This window comes from Anas platyrhynchos, chromosome 10 (genome assembly GCF_047663525.1).
Source record: "Anas platyrhynchos isolate ZD024472 breed Pekin duck chromosome 10, IASCAAS_PekinDuck_T2T, whole genome shotgun sequence".
NCBI classification, from domain to species: Eukaryota; Metazoa; Chordata; class Aves; order Anseriformes; family Anatidae; genus Anas; species Anas platyrhynchos.
In genome coordinates, this window is record NC_092596.1 from 7,420,713 (window position 1) to 7,442,818 (window position 22,106).

The 22,106-nt window shown below is 42.2% G+C and overlaps 1 protein-coding gene across 2 annotated transcripts in view; it reads right to left on the reverse strand.

Moving 5' to 3' along the window:
* Nucleotides 1–386: 386 nt before the first annotated feature.
* LOC101797327 (vascular endothelial growth factor receptor kdr-like) overlaps nt 387–22,106 on the reverse strand; it is a 131,562-nt gene continuing 109,842 nt past the window's right edge. For both annotated transcript variants that reach the window (XM_027465515.3, XM_027465514.3), the window contains exons 25-30: nt 20,546–20,645; nt 19,843–19,948; nt 18,286–18,410; nt 17,948–18,026; nt 14,580–14,674; nt 387–5,953 (exon numbers count right to left, since the gene is read on the reverse strand). In XM_027465515.3, coding sequence (XP_027321316.3) covers nt 5,743–5,953; nt 14,580–14,674; nt 17,948–18,026; nt 18,286–18,410; nt 19,843–19,948; nt 20,546–20,645 — 716 coding nt within the window. In that variant the 3' untranslated portion in view covers nt 387–5,742. The remainder of the gene's footprint in view (nt 5,954–14,579; nt 14,675–17,947; nt 18,027–18,285; nt 18,411–19,842; nt 19,949–20,545; nt 20,646–22,106) is intronic.

Sequence of the window (22,106 nt, forward strand, 5' to 3'; positions counted from 1 at the left end):
ATGTGCTTACATGCTTTAGTGAACGTGGAGCTCATTCAGAAAGCTGAATTCTGATTCTATCGCAGTAGTCCCATTGATTTTTTTAACAAGACAGCAGTCTCTGTCTTTCATGGGCTGTTCTTGGCAGCAGCTAGATTTGTGGATTCCTCCAGCAAATTGGGCCAGCACTTTCCCAGATCTGTGAATCTTTTAAGCAAATATAGCTGTTGGATACCTCTGGGCAATGACACTGTGGCAGGTTTATGTCCTAAGTTTTGAACCCCCTGTAGAAATTAATGAGATCTATGCCTTGTAAAATTCTCTCAAAACTGTTGCATTATTTATTTATATTCTGCTTCAAGGACAACACTTTTCAAGCCAAGAGATGACACAGAGGAGCCCCGGGCTGTATAAATATAGAATCTTTTTATTTTTTTGGTTAATAGATACAGTACAATTTTTGACTACATAAGAAAGCGTTGTTTTCAGTGCATACATTCTTCAGACAGACAGGAACAGGGCAGACAAACATTCCTTAGTGTTCTGAGCAATATGTGGCACTTAGTTTATCTTCTTCAAGTCCCCAGTTACTGGGTTTTCCCAGTTTTCATTAGCTGCTTTGACAGCTCAAGGTCTAAGGAAAAATGAATCGAGTAATAAGGATGTGCTGGCCCTTGTGGCCCAGGATTATGAGGCAGGACAATGGGACACTGCTCACTGTCCACCACACAAGTCTTCCTGTAACCAGTGCCCTTATGGCATTGTATTTGCTTGGGGTCCCAAATGACCCTGTCCAGTAAGTTTTCTTTTCTACATTAACAATAATGAAAACACCTGCCTCAAAGAAACAAGTCAGTGCCTGCGCTAAACACTTCTTGCTATACAGTGACCAGGGGCAAATCCAGAAGTCCTCCCTGAATTTTAATGATTTTTTTTTTTTTTTTTGGTGGCACAGTATAAAAACCGGAAAATGGATCACAGGGTTTGGCCATTGCTATTTGTGGGGAGGGACAAAGGAAATATTGCTGCCTTCTGTATTTTCCCTTCAGTTTATCATAAGAAAAAAATAGACTGAGCTGTGAGATGCTGGCCAACTCCATTCAGGAAAACCCACTAATGCTTTACCTTCTTATGTAGCTTTTTGCTAGTTATGTTTCCCTGCTAATATTTCCTGGTGTTGTCCAGTTGGTGCTGGTGGGAGCGAGGGTCCGCCAACCCAAAAGTGAGCCCTTATGGCTGGAACGGGACCAGCTCGCCTTGGTAAAGCAAGGCAGGACACGGCGAGGCAGTGCCGATGCTCAGCGCGAGGGATCGTGGAGAAGTCACGAACACTTTACTGGCCAGTTAGAAGCTGCCATACCAACTAACATTCCTACAGTATACAAGAGCATAAATACAAGGAGAGAAGTGCCTGGCCACTATCCTAGGCAGTTGGCAAGCTGGCAAACTGCAGAGCAGTGTTGCTATTAGTGGAACGTCTCAGCAGAGCAGTTTTTACCTGAAGGCAGCCTTACATGTGTGTCTTCAGCACTCGGTGGGTTCAAATGTCAGTGCTTTCATGGGAGGCTGTTACTCAGAAAGACTTTAGGTTTTGTCTGGCCTGCCTTGATATCCCAGGCAGATGGTGTGGGCCCAGCATCCTGCTCAGGAACCCCTTCTGTTGAGGACAGCTTGAAGGAAGCAAAGAGAAACCACATTGTTTGGGAAAGCACTAGGAGAAAGATGAGGTTCACATAGGTAAGACACCAATCTTTGTCTTGCTACAGATACCCAACACTGAAAAATCACAACAGTAAAAAGCTTCTGTCATTGAGGGAAATATAGAGAGATGCTTCCAGACACATCAGCGTAAACTAGTTTCCTGTGCCTATACTGGAAACATTTTTTATCTGAAAAAAGCTTGCTTCAGGTTGTCTAGTTCAGCCTCTGCAAGAGCAGAACACACACGAAATAGCTGTGGAGTGAGTTCTATCCCTGATCTTAGTCAAAAGGCAGAGAAAAGCCATCAGGGGGCTGTGAAGAGCAAATAACCAAGAAGTAGAGGAAAAGTAGAGCAAAGAGGAGGTAGGAAACCAGACTGCCAAAAATACCAGCCTGAACAGCAACATGCAGGTGAAGGCACTTTTCCTTGGAAGCCTACATGGCAGGGGCAGGGGAGAAGACAACACCTTTCTGTGGTGAGCTCTGACTTCTTTTGCCCTAATTCTCTAGGGTTACAAGAGGAAAAAAACAGTCAGAGTAAGCACCACTAAAGAAAACAAAGGTACTTCTTGATACCAGCTACCACTGAGCTCAGTCAGGATAAGAAAAGGAGGTGGCTGACAAAAGTCGAATAAGAATCCCTGAGAAGTCTGAGAAGGAAGATAATAAACATCCTATCACTTACACAATTTGGCCCCTTCTGATACTCTAGCCAATACACCAGCCTTTAGTTAAAACAGAGGCAGTGAAAATTCCTCCCCTTTACCTTGAGCTGCATGAAACACTCCCAGGAATGAGATAAACCTGCCAGATTCCTCCAGATCCCTGCTTCCTGATTGAAACTGAATACCATGGAGAGAAAGCGAGAGCCAGAGACACGAGTCAGGAGGAGACCTGCTAGGAAATGGCACTTGTAGGGTACTGTAAACTGGAGCCTGGCCTGCAAGCATTAGTGAAATGTTTAGTAAAGATATTCAACTCTGTTATGTTTGGTATCTTTTGACTAAAATGTTACAAATATTACCATATAAATGAATCACTATATTTGTTGCTATTGGGTAAACTATATACATCATTGTAAGAAAAGAACAATAATTAAATTAAGGGAGGAGAGAAAAAGACAAACAAAATATTAGTAAATAAAATAGAAAACATATGTTCAGTAATACTTTTAGGCAGTATTTTTGCTTGTTACATTTACCATAGGGGAAAAAACCTTCCACTCAAAATAAACGTTGGAAACACAGCTGCCCAAACATCAGTCACTTGCCATTTCCAGAACACCCCAAGGCCATGAGGACAGGCTTGGAGGGTGTCCTTGCTCTCCGAAGACATCGGCATCGACGCTGCTCAAGACAGCTGTTGATTTTGCCACTGCAGAGGAGCCCTGAGTTTCCAGGGGGCTGGCGATGCAACCAGTGCTTCAAAATGTGTCTTGAGCACATGCGCCTGCACTCTGCTTTCGCATCATCTCACATGGAGCAAGACAGGCTGGTATATGTTACCAGGAGCCAGAAAGGGACCCTGCTGCCAGTGTCCATCAGAGTGTCCTCTCGGGTCCCACTCAGGAAATGCCCTTCGTATTCCTTGGGTTTCGAAGAAACCTCTACAGTTCGTCCTTCATAAAGAGGAAAGACATTGTACTTGGCTCTCTCGGAAGCAGGCAGTCCATGCAGCAGTGTTTCCCACTCTTTTTCAAAACAGAGAGCGTAGTTGTGTTTTCTTTTTTCTTCCTATATATACTTACTTTAAAGTTTAAAAGCAAAGGTTTTTAAACATTGTTATCTTCTTACACTACATCACAAGGCACAATAACAAACCATCTCACACTGATGCCAATAACAGTAGAGCCAGACAAACCATATGCACATTTTTTCCTTTTTGCCACATGAATAAATTATTGCAAAAGAAGCGATCCTTTATATGATCAGCGCTATAGATAGGTATTTTGCTATTTGATGAAAAACTGACCCAATGAGCTTTCTGTGGCTCATCAGATGAATGATCTCCCAGTAGTTTCCTCTGTTATTTGACCAGCCCCACTTAATACATAGGTACTAAAATACAAAGAAGTGCAAAAATGACCATAAAGCAACTACAGATCCCAGCTATCTACCAGGTCCACTATGAAGAAGGGGCTCATGACTTTCTGCAGGTGATTTCTTTAATGTGTCAAATCCAAAGCTGGGGAGAACAAGAAGTACAGTTCCCCAGAGCTGTTACTTCAGATGCTTTAGCATTCACAGTTAACATGGTATGGGGTTTGGAGATTTGTTTTCCCCCTTTGATAATACCTGAGGCTTTTGCTGTTTATTTCAATGCAACCAACTGTAACTGAGCTTCCAGAAATGTTGTCTTCACTGCTGTGAGGGTGTTCGGGCTGTCTTCACCAAGGTAAAATAACTGTTTGGCAAGTGTTGGATATTTTAGGAAAAAAAATAGTTTGTAATCATTTCAGCTCATAATCATGAAGAAAAAATCTTTCTCCAAAGAAGTCAAATCAGAGTCTCAAGTCTAAAAAGAAAAGAAAAGGGCTGTGCAGACCTTTGAAGAAACTGCACAGAAAGTCATATGCAGATCTAGGTTTATAACTTAGGAGCTCATAGGCTTGACTGCCAGTGAACATCTTTTTCATCTTTGCTTTTTATGCCTGAAAACTAGATACTTTACTCCTTCCTGTTTTTCCACCAGCAACTCTGGTTGTTTCCTAGCACATTAAACGACAAGGATAATTTGTTTAGTTGTGCAGCTGCAGGGAGTACGAGCAGTGCTACACGCAGGACCTGTGTGTACGTAGTGGCAGCCAGTCCCTGACACACGCAGCCTGGGGTGGGGGATAACACACACTGAATTGCTCAGATGGGAGAAGTGGTGATCCCTCTGCTCTGACGTGATCAGATTGCAAAAAAAAGCTTTGAATTACTCATGAAGGGTTTAGATACAGAGGGCATGGCATATCACACTGGTATTTACCTTGGCAAGACAGTCGGAGACAAATCTGTGTCACATATGCTCACAGCTTAGCATGGGCTAGTATAACCAAGATCAAACTGTTGGGCACCTGCCATAGAATTCAAAGGAAGTGCTTTTGGTTTTTTGTAAATAATCTGTGTCCAGAAAGGAAGGAGAAAAATGTTGCTATGCTGATGCCTCAAGGGTATATGTGCATGTGTGTGTAACTCTTCGGTGTTGGTGTTTTCTGCACATTCACACAAACGTGTGCTGGGAAACGCTGGCTGCTTCTGCCAGAGAAGGTTCTTAGTTAATGCAGCGCTGATGCCTTGCAGTCATTGCAGATGCATCCCCATCAAGGTTCCCTATTGCATGGATGTTAAATGAATTGTTGTTTGGACGAGGAGGAAACATGGGGAAACATTTCAGCATGTTGTGTGCCCTGCCAGCCCAAGAGACCAGCCTGCCTCGTGATACATGAACACTGGCTGCTTTCTGGGTGCTGGATCATTTTAGGAGTGGATCCTATTGGCAGTGGAAATTACTAAACCACAAATTGTAACAAAAATATTTTGGATTTCAAAATATTTCAAAAACATTTATGGAAGGTGAATTCCCAAGTTAAGAAAAATGCTTTAATTTCTGGGTTTTCTCCAAAACATTACAGTTTCTGGCTGTTGTTTTCAACTGATCCCTTACAACATCATACTAAACAATCCCTGCAGGATGTGTGCAGGACCAGCAGAATGAATCTTGTTTTCACAGCTAGCTTGAGATGACTCGTGGTGACTCTTACAGAGCTAATCTGCAAATGCCAATGAACAGTCCCAGCTAGGGAGGAAGGATGGAAATGCTCGGGGCTTACAGCTCCTAATTACAATTCTGATAGACAGAATTTTAATTTACTGCATGTGTTGCAATAGGCCTTTAAAGATAACATGGAGGATGCTCATAAAGAGTTTCTGTTCACATCAGAGATGTGCCAGAAGAAACGTCAACCAGTGTGCTGTCAGATTTCCCTTCTGTTTTCACCCAGCCCCTGTACGGAGGCATGTAAGAATCTAGCATAGGTAAGAGAGGAGCAAGAGGCCCTGCCTCAGGGTGGGCTGGTTACACCGGAGGTGCAGAGTAGTGAATGACGGAGTTGTAATCTGGAGGTGGGCTGTGGCACTCCAGGTTGGGATCCATCGGAAGGAGAACAGAGTCTTCCAGTGTGAAGTCCATGGTGTCCTCTTCAACCTGCACTGCTGGCTGGTATTTGACAGCCTCACGCTCGTGGTCAGATAATATGGATTCCTTGCTCTTGCTAACAGCTCTCCGCCTGTTGAGAACAAACAATACAGTATATTGACCCTGGCGCCACAAGTTGTTGTCTCCCTGTGTAATGAATAGTCAAAAGTATTTAAAAATACATACATATATAAAGCATTTCAATTTAACTTTGCAGCATCCTGTAAGACAGTGACATTTTACAAATTGGATAATAAAACTGAATTAGCTATTTCAAAGAACTCAGTGTAATGAAAATAGATTTACGAGAAAATCCAGGAGTCCTGATGCCCTTTCTTTTTAGCTTTGTACTTTTTAGCGTATTGTATATCTTAGTTGTAAATGCACCTGTCCTATACATACAATATTTTTCTCTCATTGTTCTGACACAGATCAGTAAAAACCTGACTTTTCTGAAAGCAGAAATGAAGACTGACTTTTCCTGAAGTGTAATAAAGGATGAATTAATTAATAATCTAAGTCAGACTCCAATTTAAAATGATACTGAAAGCATTGTAGGGCAAGATCTCTCTCATATTCTCTAGCCCTTTAAAATTACTGAGCAGTACGCTAGTGAGGGGCAGTGCTTTTCAACAGCATAACTGCTGGCCTGTAACTGATCCTATTAAAGAGAGCCAGGTTTCATTTTCTGCTGTCTCTTCTTATTATAGGTGATCCAGGTGGTGGGAGAGAAGTGGCTTACATCGCACAGAGCAACATCAATGTTAGAAGTGGGAGAACCTGCAATTTGTACTGCAAGGTGACCTTGAGGAAGTGTCATGGAAGAAAAGGTACTTTCTCTTGTAGGCTGCCTTAAATGCAATGTTTTAAGCCTGGTTTCTTTCGAGTAATTCGTTGAAAGAGGTTTGGATAATTTAGGATCGGTTCTGATAAGGATCCCAACCTAAGAATGGCTTTCGAAACTCTCCACTTTGCTTAGGACCCTTTATCATGCATCTCTTTGGAATGAGCCTCGCTCCCAGACTGATCACGTGCCTGGGGGAACTGAAAATCAGGCAGTGCTGAAGCACTTTGGGTATTTCACATGTGTTCAAAGGAGCATAAAGCTACATCATAATGACCTTAACCAAACCCAAATAATCAATACTCATCAAATGATTGTATTATTCGTTACACTTAATTTATTTGGACTGCTTCAGTGACTACAGTCCCCAACAGCTCAGCAGGAATTCAGAGTGCTGGGTGCTTTACAAAGAAAGCAAAGCAGGTTCCTGCTCCAGTAAACATAAAACAGTAACTAAGAGACAGATGCAGTAACTGGAGGAAGGGGGACAAATATTGTGAAAAGGAGAAGTTGGTGATTCCAGACACCAGTTGTGTGTGCTGACATGTTTTTGTGGAGGTACAGCAAAGTACTGCTGTTGACTTAAGAGCAGGTTGATGCTGGGCATGACAGAATTGCAGTGGATACTGGGCACAGCTTCTTTCAACTGTGAAAGGATAAACATGACTTGCCAGTTGTGCTACTGTGACTGCAGAAGTTGTGTCTCTGAATCTGGAACCTGCCAAAAGCTTCCGTTTTCCTGTAAGCAGCAGCTGTTCTAATCTGGATGACAGAATTAGCATCAGTGCCTTCATTTAAAAATTTTCTAATTCTGAAAAGGTCAGGAGTATGCATGGATAATGCAGTGCCTTGGCTAAGACAGAACACCAGTTTACCAATCTGTCCACAACCACATTTAACAGTCTGTAGTGCCCATCTGTAAATTATCCATCCCTGTAGTTCTCCTCTTAGGACAGTGTGTGGAGTAGGTGATGCTGTGTATATCCTAGTCCATGAAGCTAGTCATTCAAAGCCAGGAGCTGAGATGTGCAGCCAAATTCAGACTTAACAAACAGCTGCAACTCCAGTCAGCTGCACTGGGAGATTGGCTGCCTCGTGGCTGGCTTGATTTGAGCATGTGGCTTTCCACAGAATGTGGCATCTCCAGCTTGGTCTTCAGGACGTGAAGCCAGGACCACTGAGTTGTAAGAGCCAGCTCACCACCTCTTGCCTGTCTAAACTCGAGTTCTGTGACTTCTTAAATGCAAGTACATAGTTTATAGATGAAAGCTAATGTTACTGAGCTATTAGACTTGCATTGGGTGTTGAAACCAACCTGTTGACTGGCAAAGCAGAAATTCTGAAATAAATAGTAACCCTGAGAGCTCCAACAAAAACGTAGCACACTTTGATTTCACAATCTAAGTTTTTCCTCTCTGTCCAGAGAAAAGCCCGAGTGGAAGCTTTTTCTCTGTACTAGACATTTGGCTGCTGGCTCTTTTTGCCACACACTTTCTCTGTAGATAAATTCTTCCCTGGCTTCACCAACAGAACCACAATTTGCTTCTCTGCTTATTTATGTATTTTTATTCTTGTTGCTCAGTCCTATTGACTTGTGTCAGACAATTCCATGGATGCTCTGGCATCCAATTTGCCAGGTATTAAAGTTGTCAGTGGAGACAGGGAGAAGCTTGAAAGTATCTGTTTAACTTGGCCCCTAACCTGCATATCTCAGAGTGCTAGAGAAAAGAAATGTTATTAGGGTTTAGTCTGGCCACACAATAGGAAATTTTCAGACCCACATAGACTCCCAGTAAGAGTTCTTGTTAGGTTTCTGCCTCTCGAGGTCAGGACACTGGATCCAGGAATGACTCGGTCTATCACTGAAATCATGCTGGTGTTTGAGAAGGACCCATAAATGCTGACATCTAATATTTACTCCAAAGACAGAAGGCTGATGAGTTAGGTCAGAAGAAGCAAATTTTGTCGTTAGCCATCTTACGGCAGACCAAAATGCAATTAACTTTAAAAACTACTCCTTTCATTCTAAATACATTTCCTAAATTACAGCTATCCAAGGGTCTTTACATTTTTCCCTTTAATGCTCTATATTTACTGACACTTCAATCTCCTCCGTTCATACTCAGCCGCAGAGAAATGTACATATGCTTGGGCTGTATGTGGGAAAACTGGACTGCAGCTTCCCTTTTCTGTCTGTCCTTGAAATCTCATTTTTTTTACATAAAAACTGCCACACTGAATCAGACGATCAGTCCATCTGCACCTTGCCTCTGGCAGTGGTCAGTACTTAATGCTTCAGAGGAGACCAAACCCCCTTTATGCTCTGAGCCAGCTGTACCATCCCGTATAAGATAAAAACTTCTCCCTCAGCCCCACAGATAAACATTTTCTGACTGAAGTCATTTGTTTTGATTAATCATACAATTATATAGCTACAAAAGATAATAATGGCTATGCAATTAAATAATTTTTTTAAAAGCCATTGCTTGGTTCAGTGCTTGTCCTGGCGTGGCATTACAGCACCCCAAAAGGTGTTTCCTGAGCCTGATTTTGCAGAACTGAACGCTGCAGCTGCAGGAGGTGATAAAAGAGATGGTCAGTTTTGATAAATCTGCTCCTAACTGTGAATGTGTCAGCCCAGCCCCGCGTGGCTGGCAGTGTTCTCACCACAGAAGGTGTAGGTGTGTGAATGAGGTGACATTCAGCTGAAACACATCTGCCCACTGACCCCAGCTGGTCCCATCTGACACACTGCCCAACTCGTCGGTCATCCCAAGATGTACTATTTCAGGCAAGATAAGGCACTTGACTCCTCTCCTTCAGCAAGGGTCTTGCATATTAGAGAGGTTTATGGGGGAAAGCACAAAAGCAATGAAAGCACTGGAGGAACCAGAGGTGGAGGAGGAGAAGAATGCAAACTGGTAGCGGCAAATGAGCTGAGAACGACACTCCTCATAACCATGTGTATCTGTGGTGTCCCTGAGCCCAGAGCCAGCGCTGCATTTGTGAGATTTCAAACCCGGTCTGGGACAGAGGTTCCTCCTAGGTGGAGGAACCTAACTGAAAGGCTGCCAGGTGAGTAACTAGGACCTTACCCAGGAGATGGGTTAGCACAGCGCGTGTGCTCCGTGCCACTGCGTGTATGTGCGGTGTCTGTGCGGGGCCCCGCTCTGTTCGTGGCTCTCATGTCCCAGACACAAACCTGAGCAAGTGCATTTTAGCGTGGTGCTGTGGTGTGGGTAGTGAGAGTCTTTTTCAGTTCCCATTTTTACTGTGCTTTGTCAGAGTTTCTGATACAGATGAATTAAACTAGACGAAGGAAAACTTAGCCTGAACGTTAAGTAATCTTTCACAAGATTTTTTTTAAGTTTTCCAAATAGGGGCCAAAGTTGCTTAGAAGGTACCACAGAGGATAATCCTGTAATAGTTCGAAAGCCTAAATGAGTTAATGAGATTTTTTCATCCTTCTGTATGAACCAGAGACTTTGGTTAGAGGTAGAAAAACACTGCAATTGCCAAGAAGCTGGCAGATCATAACTAGGGCTGTCTATTTTTATGAGAGAGGGGCAGTTTCTAATAGCCTAAACCTAAGGGTCGGTAACTTAAAGAGGAGCACTGAGAGAGCTGACTGTAAGAAAATCTCCCTGTCCAGTGTGGGACTGCATTGCCACGTGCAGCACTTATTCCCCATGCTGCCGAGCTGCTCTTACTGCTTGCAATAAAATGCCCAAGTATCTTGCCCTGAGTAGAAAAACCTAATAGTCTGTTGTGTCCATGTAGAAATTGTGGGCTTATTCGGAAGCTGTGTTTAGGGAAAGATGAGAAATTGGGCTGAGCATTGCCAAGCAGAGCTGTTTGTCTCCTGACCGCATCTCATAACAACTTGTAGGAGCTTCAGGGCCCTGTAGCAGCTATCAGAGGTGTCTAATGAGGCACAGAGTAACAGAGATTAATTTTCTTTATTTTTTAGCAATGAAAGAAATAAAAGGGTTGTTTTTTTTCCCCTGATACTTATGACTGATGCAGTTTGCTTTAATGCATTCTGGACAGAGTACTGTGCAGTAGGAATTTAATCCTGGGTGCCCCTCTGGCTGTATCAGTGCAATCAGTAGTCTACTGGCAAGGAAAGCTTAAGGCGTTAGAATCAAAAATTCATTGTTTTGTGAAACATTTCTAAACACAAAGCACATCTAGAATAAAGTTTTAAGAGGCCAAAGCCACCCGATTATTAAGTATGCGTCCCCTTGCATGTGTGGCAAAGTCGGTCAGCTATCTGAAATTCAAACCAGAATAAAAGCCTCTGACATCAGCACCAGCACTCTAAAAGCAGTGAGATGAAAAGCACTGCAGTCAAAACCAAGCTGGAGTCCTTGCCACTATAAGCATATATTATAATTCTGGGGAAAAATTGGCTTGCATAACTCTCGCAGTAGGTACTGACTCAAAGCTCCTTGTATTTGGAGAGCTCAAGTCAGGTCATTGTGCAAGGTGCTGCGTGACACAACGCGAAGTACATTTGCTATCTCAGCATCTTCATCACGGCAGAAAAAGCTGCTGAAGCTGAGTTCTGCTGTGGAGCAGAAGTATTTCCATAGCTCATTTTTCTGAGATGTTGCAGAAGGTTTCTGGCCCAATTCCCTGGGTTGCATTGCTGGTGGGCACCTCGCATTCGGACGTGAGTGCCTGCTGCTCCCAAGCAGGATCACTTTGTTTCAATATTGTTGACTTGCCTTGGGCCCGGTTTGGCTTTGGCAAAGGCAGAGCCCTCGGTGATGTGATCTGGATGCAGCAGCCAGCGCCCTGAGCGCATCAGCTGAGCCTCAGTCAGCCGCTGTCATGGGCCTTGGCCAGATCCTGACAAGTAATTTCGGAGCAACTGAGGATAATTGGGAAAGAAGGGAGAGGGATAGAGGGAGGACAACTGAGCAGATATCAAACCTGTCAGAATTAAACCTATTATAGTTTTACCCAATAACTTGATTATAAAGGCTTTGGGAGAATTCGAAAGCAGTGCTTGGCAGTAGCCTGTTAATAGTATGAGGTGAAACCTGACACAGAGTCATCCTGTCATGAAGTCCCCTCCGTGCTGAACATGCTTCCTTGAACGCTAACTCTGGTGTCATTATCCAGGTCAGTCTTTCTGTCCCTCCTACAGCTACTGCTGTAGCTTTAGACTGCAGCAGGACAAAATGCTGAGAGCTCAGAAATGGTTAGCCCAGCCTAATAGCGCCCCGAGTATCGGATTCACCTCCAGTAAACTCTTGACACTGACACACCATGGTGTGTAGTGTTGCCAGATTTTAAACTTGACAGAGAAATGAATATAAGATAAATAAGCAGCAAGATTTTGGCAAAAATAATAAATGCAGCCACCCTGGTTTAGAAAACATGCTAAGCCTTTGAACAGTTTTGTTTTATAAAAGAAAGGCATTTGAAAAGGATCCAGGGTAAATGTTTTTGATAGGGAGAGATATACAATTAACAGGGGTGACTTTATCTCCCCTATTAAACCAGAGCTCGTCTCTGACCTCCATTAGCCATTTGGAGACTATTCCATATGCTTTTGAGGCTTGTTTTGCAAGTCAGCAGTGCAGAAGGGCTAAGGGGTGTCATGCCCTCAAACAAGAGGGCATCAAGATGCTCTCCCGCTATGTAAAAAAATGTTATTTGTTCCAGTGATAGGCAAGGTTATACAAACAGCTGACAAAATAGCCTGCTCAGCTGGACCCCAAACACTCGAGGAAGGATCTGTCCAAGAAAAAGCACACCTCTGTCTGCTTCGAGGTAGCTGTGCTCCTGGGAATGAGGAGACAACAAACAGCTCGCTGCCCTGTTTGCTTTTATAGCAGACCTCTGGTAAGATGGGCTTTGTGGTCTGGCTGGCACAGCAAGTATCAGATAGCTCCTGGTGAATGGCATCCCGTGGAAGCACTGGCTCTAAGTGAACAGCCCCACGCGCTGGGGGTCAGGCAGAGATTCCCTGAACCCTGCAGAGCGGTGTTACTTCAGTCACTCCCAGCGGGCCTGATAGCAGTTCAGAAGGTTTTCCTGGAAGTCTCGAAAGAACAGGCTGTTACGCAATTTTGGTGTTTCTGCCTGCATCTGGCTGGCTGTTGATTTTGTGATTTTCATCAGAAGGCTTGGAAAGGGGAGAGAGAGAGAGCCTTCCTCTTCCACAATTCCCTCCAACTATTTATCCAAGGGATGGAAATGCAGTAGGGGAAATAGCAGTCGGAGATGATTGACTGAAGCCTTTAGGACAAATCCTACCTGGGAGGCTGCTTGTGTGTGTGAGTGTGCCGGATTAGTGTCAGCATGACATCATGCGGCAGAGAGGTAAATCAAACCAGGTAAGTATCCTGGCAATGCAGTTCCTGACATTTGAGCTGCTTTTTTTAGAGCTGGTGCCATTTGGTCTCCATAGCAATGCGTGGTGCTGTGCAGAAATCCTCTCAGCACAGACACATGGAACCTCATCTGGCTCTCCGCTAGTCCTGCAGCAGGTACGATGCTGTGACAGTGCCACACACCAAATGCCTCAAGGCTCTCTAGCCTGTGCTACGTAAGAGTTGCCCTTTTCCTCTTTCTCCTCTTCTGCCATCAAACACACATAGCGTAATTTATGGTTTTAAAGCCTGATAAGGCAAGGCAAGTTTCTTCCATCTTGCTTTTCTCTTTGCATGAGGGAGTTGCAGCTCCTCTGAAATAGTCTTATATTCTGACTGTGCATTCCCATGTTCTCTCTCCCTTACTATGCAGAAATTGTGCTATTTTTTTCTTGTTGAAGAACAAGGAATTGCTCTGGTGGGGAAGATCATTGAATTTAATAAAGAGAAAGCCAATAGATATCTCATCAATACATTTCAGAGAAAACTCTAGGCAATTCAGTTAAAATCTAATTAGCTTACTTAACTGAACAGACACAGAGATCCTTGCTATAGAATTGTTTTTTAAAAATAGTTCGGGTTGCTAATCTTTGAAATTCCACACATTGACATCTGAGTCAGTAAATGGATTACTATTGCTCTTATTCTTTTCTAGGAAGGTAAAAATGGAGAAGACCAGTTTCACCACTGGGTCTACTCTCAGTCTCTACCCAATTGCTACAACAACATAAAGAACTATTAGCTAAGAAGGTATCTGCTTTTGTTCTGTGATGGTATGTGCTATGAATGGATAACATACATCAAACTTTGGCATAGCTTCTGTAAGACAGATCTAAAAAATGCAATTCATAGGATCCTGTAGGTGGTAGGCTTAAAGGTAGTGTCCCCTCCCCCCAGTTCTCTGGGGGGCTGTCATCATAGCAATGAAAAAACAAGTGTAGAAATCACAGTTCTGGTAAATGTCCCTTAGACAGATACATCTGTACTCTCCTTTACTACACATTGCTTCTCAACTTTTCTCATATCTCATCAGATGCAAAACTGCCAGTCCTGTATCTAAGGTCTACTTGACTTTTTTGAAAAGAAAAAAAAAAAAAAAAGTTAAATTGATTGATAAGACTTCATGTGCTCAAAGCTGACGACATTAGTTTTCATTTTTGTCACATGAATCAATTAATTGTGTTAATTATCCTTCCGGTAATATAAATTCGACAATACTGCCATCCTTACAGAGACCTGGAAGTGTGTTTTATGTTCAGCTTCTTTTTGGAAGCAGTTTACATCATAGTTTCTCTTATCTTAAAATACATTAACTGTTACCTGTCTGTTACAGTATTGAAACCCAGAGTTGCTTCTCCTTCTGGCCTGTTTACATTGTGTAACAGTTTTTCTTTTGGAATTGGAAACAAAATTGGAAACTCTGGAAGCATTTTTCTGAATGGAACACTGACTTCCAAAGAAATAAACAAAAAGTACTCAGTACTCACGCTAGCGCCATGATCCCATAGGGCCAGGAACGGATTTCCAGCCTCTTTGGGCTTTTTATCTCATCTGATGTCAGCACCATCCCACTGTCTGACTCCTGTGTAGCAAAAGAAAGAGGACATCAGCAGAGTGCCAACTGATGGTGACAGCATGGAGCACTTTTAAATTAGAAGTGGTTTGCCAAGGGGAGAGCGTGGAGAAGGGTCAGACTAAACCAGTATTAAAGTCAGTGGAGAAAGATAGTCAAGTACCTACTTAAAATAACAAATTCTGGCTATTATTTTGTGCTGATGCAGCTTTGGGGCAAGTCGATAGAACTTCACTTTATCCAATTATCTCCAGCTACAGAGCAGGTAAAACAAGGGCAGGGGGATGCAGCTTCTCCTCCATGGTGGCTTGTAGAGACTGGGGCTCCTTGTCTAGGCAGTTCTTAGGGAGAGACGGCCAACAGGGTGGCCATCCGTAGGTGTTACATTGCAGTGCAATGTACTGCTGCTTGCGGACTGGAGTTCAATGTAGGAGCTACCAGCTGTTCCACATGATTGCAAGATCATGGGTATTATCATGTAGAAAGGAACACCAGCCCCAAACCTGCAAGGCATGTGTTTGCATCAGAACTTTCAATTGCATGCTATTTAGTGACACGCTTAGCACAGAGATATGGCCACGTGGTATATGAAATTAAGCCAGTTCCTCCAAATAGTATCTTATCAGGGCCAGTTTCATCAGCTTTTAGCCAGCTGATCCTAATAATGATGCTGGTTAGCCTGAGAACATTTGCCTTTTTTTTATGATGGTCATTTTTTTAAAAACTGTTTTAAATGTACATTAATGTACCAACATGTAGCTGTTGTAACACTGAAAATGCCTTTTTTTGTTGTTGTTTGTATTTTGAAAATGCATTCTTGAAATGAACACATCAAAAAACAATTTGACATTTTCAAACCTGAAATTGATATTAAGTAGGCCATCTGGATATCATCTAGATAGGACAGCTGAGACACAGGAATGGACAGAAATTCATAAAGAATATATCCAATAATACTGTCTACGCTCATCAGATAAAATATAACTTAAATACCTACAAGAAATACACTGTGTATTAGAAACAGATATATTTAGGGGGGAGTGGATGTTCAGTATCAGTTTGGCAAACCCAGATGTCTTGCAAGAATATATAGCCTAAATGGCTAATTGTACTTGAGTTACGAAATGTTTGTGACCTATCCCACAAAACTATCTTGATTAGATTTAAAGTGGAGGTTGTGATACAGCTGTACCTAAAATCGAGTCTCAAGGTTGTGATTAAGATCAAGCTGTTATTGTGCTAAGTGCCACACCAGTTCACAGACGTGTACAGTCCTTGTTTTAAGTAAGTTTCAAAATATTAAATATCCCGAGGGATTTCTTTGCATTTGAAATATTTCCTGATGCTGGAGAGTTGCACAAACAACATGTTGTCTATCAAAATCAAGAAAGCAAAGGACTTCAGCATGGGAAGTGAAACTGTAGTTACCTGTATTTTATCATTCAATCTGACTGAAACAGAAAAAATAAAAGCAAAAGCTTTTAAATAAATGTTTTGGTAATATATCAGTTGTTAATAAAATCAGTTCAGAAACTGCTTTTCAATTTATAAAGTAAAATCTTAAATTAATTAGAATCTGTCAAAAACTTTTGTCAGAATTTCTTTCTGCTTTTTATCTTTATTATTTCTCCTTAAAATATGTGGTCTAGAAATAATTTATCTGATTACTGCTTTTCATTCTGCTTACAGAAAAATTGTTAGAAAATCTTAGCAGAGACTACAGAGAAGTAGCACAATTGCAGGAAGGCGTGGTAGAGCACTTTTAGAGTTCCTGGGCAACTATTTGAAATAACGACCAAACCAGTATTCATGTCTTGGTATTTAAGATAATTACAGTAATCTAAGTACACTTAATTATTCCAAAAGTAGATCACATCACAATTTCACTTTAAAAGATTCCCATTGAAATCTCACTTTCACTTCTGATCTGTTAATGTATTGCCCTTTTTTTGAATCTTTTCTCCCTCCATGTAAGGACTTTAAAATGCCAAGAAGGAGCATTTAGGAAAGTAATGCTCATGCTGGCAGCAGTAATCACTTACTGATACCACATCTATCTACTAAATGTCTTTGCGTGATTCAGAGGGACAGATTTTTATCCTGCAAAAGGAAAGATGTAAGAGCCAGGGAAAATGCTAAGCCTTCTAATCCCTGAGATGCACTGATAAAGGCACAGAAATTACATTTGGCAAAATACTGGGGAATAGCGGGCATCAAGGCTGTGCTAAGAAGGGAACAGATGAGATAGATGTTCCTGAAATATGTCTAGGACAGGTTGTAGCTGGAGACTTGACCCTTCCCAAGGGAGCCGATTTGAGGAAGGGCTGGCTGCTCAAGGGGGAGCAGTAGCTGGAGGGTGCGGGACTGTTCCCTGAGCAGCTGAGCAGACAGACTGATGTGTTCCTATAAAGCTGCACGCGTCCTTCTTTCCTGTTTCTGCTCCTAGCCAGCTGATGCATGCCTTCTTCCATTTCTATCCAATTTCTTCCATTTTCTATCTGCTTCAAACACGCATTACAAGGGGCTGTCCGTAGTGACATAGGATCGCTGAGTGCGTGTGGCACTGCAGCCCATGGGTACTGAACTGTAGAGGACATTTATGAGTTTTGTTTTGTTTAAATAAGGAAGTCAAACAGAAAATAACCTCCACCTTTGGAAACCGTAATTTCGGGGGAAGGCAACAAGCTGAACCATCATTGCACAATGAAACAGGCTTTTGTTTTCCACTGGAGTGCAAATGAAACCAATACCCGCCCACCTGCAGAGAGCCATTAAGCTAGCAATAAATATGTCCACCTAGGGTGGGGAAAATCCAGAGTAGAAGCCCTTTGAATCAAGTAAAGCAGGATCTTGAATCTTGGTCTTGTCTTTCCTGAACTAAGCACCCTCACCAGCAAGTTATTGGCTGTGTCAGGCAGCCAGAATCTCTTCTGGACACATTTCCTTCAAAAGGGGCCCTCTCAGTGAGCTGCCATTTTCTTACAGGAAACAAAATCAAAAACATGCTGAAATAAATTCCTGTTTAGCTGTAAGGTAAAGCTCCTTAACCTGATCAAAGCCAGGATAATCATGCACGAGCTTCTCTTTAAATTGTTTGTCCATCTAAATGCAGGTTCCTCTGTTGTCACACAGACCTATGTGTGAGATGCTAGGACCAAATTTTCTGATTGATTTAAAGCTTTTTCTTACCAAACACATTTCAAAAGCTCTACTAACTGTTTGTGGTGCTTGTGACAAGTGATCTGTGAACCTGCTGGAGAAGGATGCAATCACCTCCCTTACCTCATGTATCACTTTCTCCTTTTCCACTGGCACCTCATCAAATGTCTTCACACTCAGTGGTCGCTTCTTGCTGTTGTTACTGAAAGCAAGAAAGTTGAGGGGTCAGCATAAAACCCTGGTTGGTAACTCAGTTAACATCCCTGACACGGCTCAGTTTCCCATACCAGTCTTCCTTTTTCTTCTTTTGTAACTAACAAGCGATGCCCTGGCAAATGTGCCTGTCCAACTCCTTTAAAGCAGGCATACAGAGAGAGGACAACAAACGGTGCCCAGCTATATCATATCTTTGTTTCTCTCTCTCTGCCCCTCACCCATACTCGCCCATATATTTTTCTTACCCAGTTTCCACGGCACTCCAGCGATTGACACAGTTGTTCAAATTTTCTTCCACGGGGCAAGTTTTGGAGTTAGACTCTCCATCGGGGCACAGCGTGATGTTCAGTGGGATATAGTCTTTCCCATCCTATATAATAAGTAACACAAAAGAACACAAAGCGGGTAAAATCCATCTTGTACAGCATCTCAGATGTTAAAGGTTATCATATGAAACAGGGCTTTACACTGAGAGAGGAATGTATTTTATTTTAACTTTATGATGTTTGTGTAAGGTGTTCACTGATGTTCTTCACAACCCATGTAAGTTAAAATGTGTAGCTTTCTCCAACATTTACTGCATAGAAGGCTTTGTATGAGGAAAATGGTTCACTTCAAGTAATCTATGACATAAAATGGCTGAATATTGTCTGTAGCTTTCCAGTTAAAACTTGTAAATGTCCCTCCCAGATGGCCCTGCAGTGTCTTGTTCCCGGGGGCCAGTCTTGGGGACACCTCAAACCAAGTTTAAGCCACATGTCTGGGAGAAGGGAGGGAGTGGCTGGAAGTCACAAAGTCCCCAGGGCTGATGTGATTTGAACAGAATTTGGAATTGGTAAAAGAATATTGTCTTACTTCTAGACTTTTTGCTCATCTGCAACTTAAGGAGTTGCAGCGTAGTAAGAGCCATTCCTTAAAATGGTAGCCTTAAAGGATCTTATTTCTTGTCCTTACAAGGAATTGCTACAGCAAGTTTAATGGAATTCAGGTCACATCTTAATAAACCCTGCATTGTCCTTTACACCACTGTAGAAATCTTCAGAAATGACTAAGTCTTAAAACTATTTGTGCAAGTTTCCCTTTGCTTTCTTATTTCTTTTAATTCTGAGAACCAATTTAGTGCCCTATTCCCTTGCCATGATTTTTATGTCTCGTTAATTTACTTTGGTTCCAGGATAAAACTCACAAGCTCTTCATATTGCAAACTGGGCCCTCTTCAACTTAGCTTCACTAAATTTGTTTACAAACAGGAAGGAGCTGGAGGGGAGTGTTTGATTTCTTCTTAAATTAAATTGACAGTTACATAACTGGTCTGGTTGCTTTTAGTGAAGAAGGAAACCAATTGAACTATTACGAAATCAATAATTATGTAATTGACTTTCTGAGCTTTAAACTACATCCTTTTAAAGCTCCTAAGAGCACTGATGAACGTAAGCTCAGAAAATGAGAGAGAAAGTTCATACCAACTGGCAGCTTACTATATTGGAATCTAATTAGAATTGTGAGATAAAGCACCGTTGTTACTCTAAGGGGCAACTGAGCCTATTTTTTAATTAATGTACCGTAAGTTTCTCTTATTAGGTATGGATAAACTTCTGGTTTTGAACTATAATCCCCTTTGAATAATTAACATTTTATTTACTCATTCCAGCAGCCATATTCCTTGCAACCTCTGTTATGAAGCCCAATCTAGTATTACTGCTCAGCATAGTCCGTGCTTTGTGTCCAAGTACGTGCATGGCCACACGCAGCCACATCTATACAGGTACACAGCCATTGAAGAAAGAGTTGTATTGCTCTACCTGCTGCACATTGGCCTGAAGAAGATCTCCTAAACGCTCCACAAGCTCAGTGAAAGTAGGCCTCTCTGTGGGCACTCCATGCCAACAATCCAGCATCGTCTGGTAGCTAGAGAAAAAACACAGGTGTTAAGAGAAGGATAAGAGCTTGCTCCCAAACTGTTTCTTTCTGCTACTGCTTGTTTTGGTCATCATTTAGGTAGTTTGGGATTAAGACACATTCAGATCTCCATGTTCTGCAATTCTACTATAGTTTCATGTGGAATGTTTTTTCCATCCATATTTCCATGTTTCAAATAAGCCTGTAGGCTTTTTGTTTTCACCTAACTTTAAACTTGACCTATAGGCCCCACCGACTTTGCTGAAATAAGTTGCAGTTACGAATGCCTAGTTCCTGTCTCAGATTTGGAAATAAGTCAGACACAGCAGTCTCCTGAATTGAGATTCATGAACTACAACTGACTTGGGAAGACCTGTTAATTGTGTTGTTGGCAAAGGTCAAGCTGATTTGGTGTTTTCGTTAGAATTCATCTGTGGTACCAGGATACCCAAGGCATGCACAACTACAATGCTTCTGAAAACAAAATGCAAAATATGTAGCTGTCATGCAATGAGGTCTCCTTCCTCCTCCACACTTCAATACAATCTGCTTCATGAGGCTTGAATGACATGTAGCAACTCTCAACACAAAGGCAGGAGGTCTTACACTTCTGGAGTGGAATATTCTGGAGATCGCATCCGGGTCCCTTCTTTGAGCCGTCGGCAAAAGTCCTCATCTATCTGCACTCCGGGGTATGGTGAGGCACCTGATGGGAGAAACAAGGAGGAGGCTCCAGTGATGTAAACACACATCAGTGATATCTGCTGAAAATTCGTGTTTACCTAGACTCTGACAGCAAAAGAAGCTAGAACACAGAAGGGGTTGGGATTTCAGTCATGCTGCCTCCTCTGAATTTGTAATATAGGCAGGGCCACTCAAATGTTAGTGTGAAACCGGGAAGAATAGCTTGTGGCAACTGTAATTGAGAGGTAGGCTTCTGGAAAGGGACTGGTAGTAGCAGATTAACTTGCACTAAAGCTGGCCTACCAGCCATCAAAAAGGAGTGAGATTTATCTCACATTCCTGCGTAAATAGTTATCTTCAGAGAAATAATCAATGAATCTGCTTTCTCTGCAACTAATGAGAGAATGGGGGCCTTTCAGAGGTTGTGATCTTTGTTGTATGACATCTGCGTTTTACAATGCACCATGAATAAGGGGAATGAACATATAAGTTGTGAAAGTGCTCTGGCACCTGAGTAATCTGGACCTCACAGGTACAATTTGAGAGATGTCTGCACTGAAGTTTGAAAGGTTACTGAACCTATTGTAGATCTGCCTGGAAGATGTGTAAAATTTCCTCCCTTCCTCCTCAGCAAAGGTTTCAGATGTAGTACAACCCTTCTCTTTCACATTTTGGCATCCTAGAGGCTGGATAGTGAATTTGGAAGAAAATTTAATCAAGTTTTAACGTTGGGGATTGAATGGAATCTGGATCTGTATCCAGCCCTCAAGGGATCTATATATGATTTACTGTCTACAACATTCCTGCGTATTTATTTCCTGTGTATTTTTCCCCAGTCTGGAAACACCATTGTGTGCTGTGCACCTGGGGGCACAACAAGCCCAGCAGAAGTCTTTTGGAAGAAGGCAGTGAAGAGGGTGCCAAAATGTGGCTGTTTCCAGTATTATTCTACTTTGTGAATCTGACCGCTCAGTCTGCAAAACTACGCACTGGGGGACAAAAATCCTGGCAGCTTCCTAAGAGAGCATCTCAACACAGCAAATAGGTTCCAGTGACATTCACAGCTCAGGGACACTTAGCCTCAGCACATCTGAAATGCCTTTATTGCAAGTGTCAGAGCACAGTATCAAGAGTGTTTCCTGAAGTTATGTAGATTAGAAATAGTCAGGAGCATCATTTCTGCTTTGCATCTTGAGTTTCCTTCCTAGTTTTGTCTTTGGCCTGTCATTATGATCATAATAATTGCTGACAAGAATTAGTCTTGCAAATACAGTGATTGGGACTGAGACCTTGAGGGCAACACAGTGGAAATGGGGAATTCCCATTCAAGATCAAAAACGCCACTTGATCTGGCAGTCTTGAGTTACCTTTTTTTGATAACGTCATTGACCTTCTCAACAGCAACGTGTTGGGGTGAGCAAGTACAGGGAAGGCAATTGCAAATTACTTTTGATTGCAAAATCTTTTGGTAGTTTACACGTTG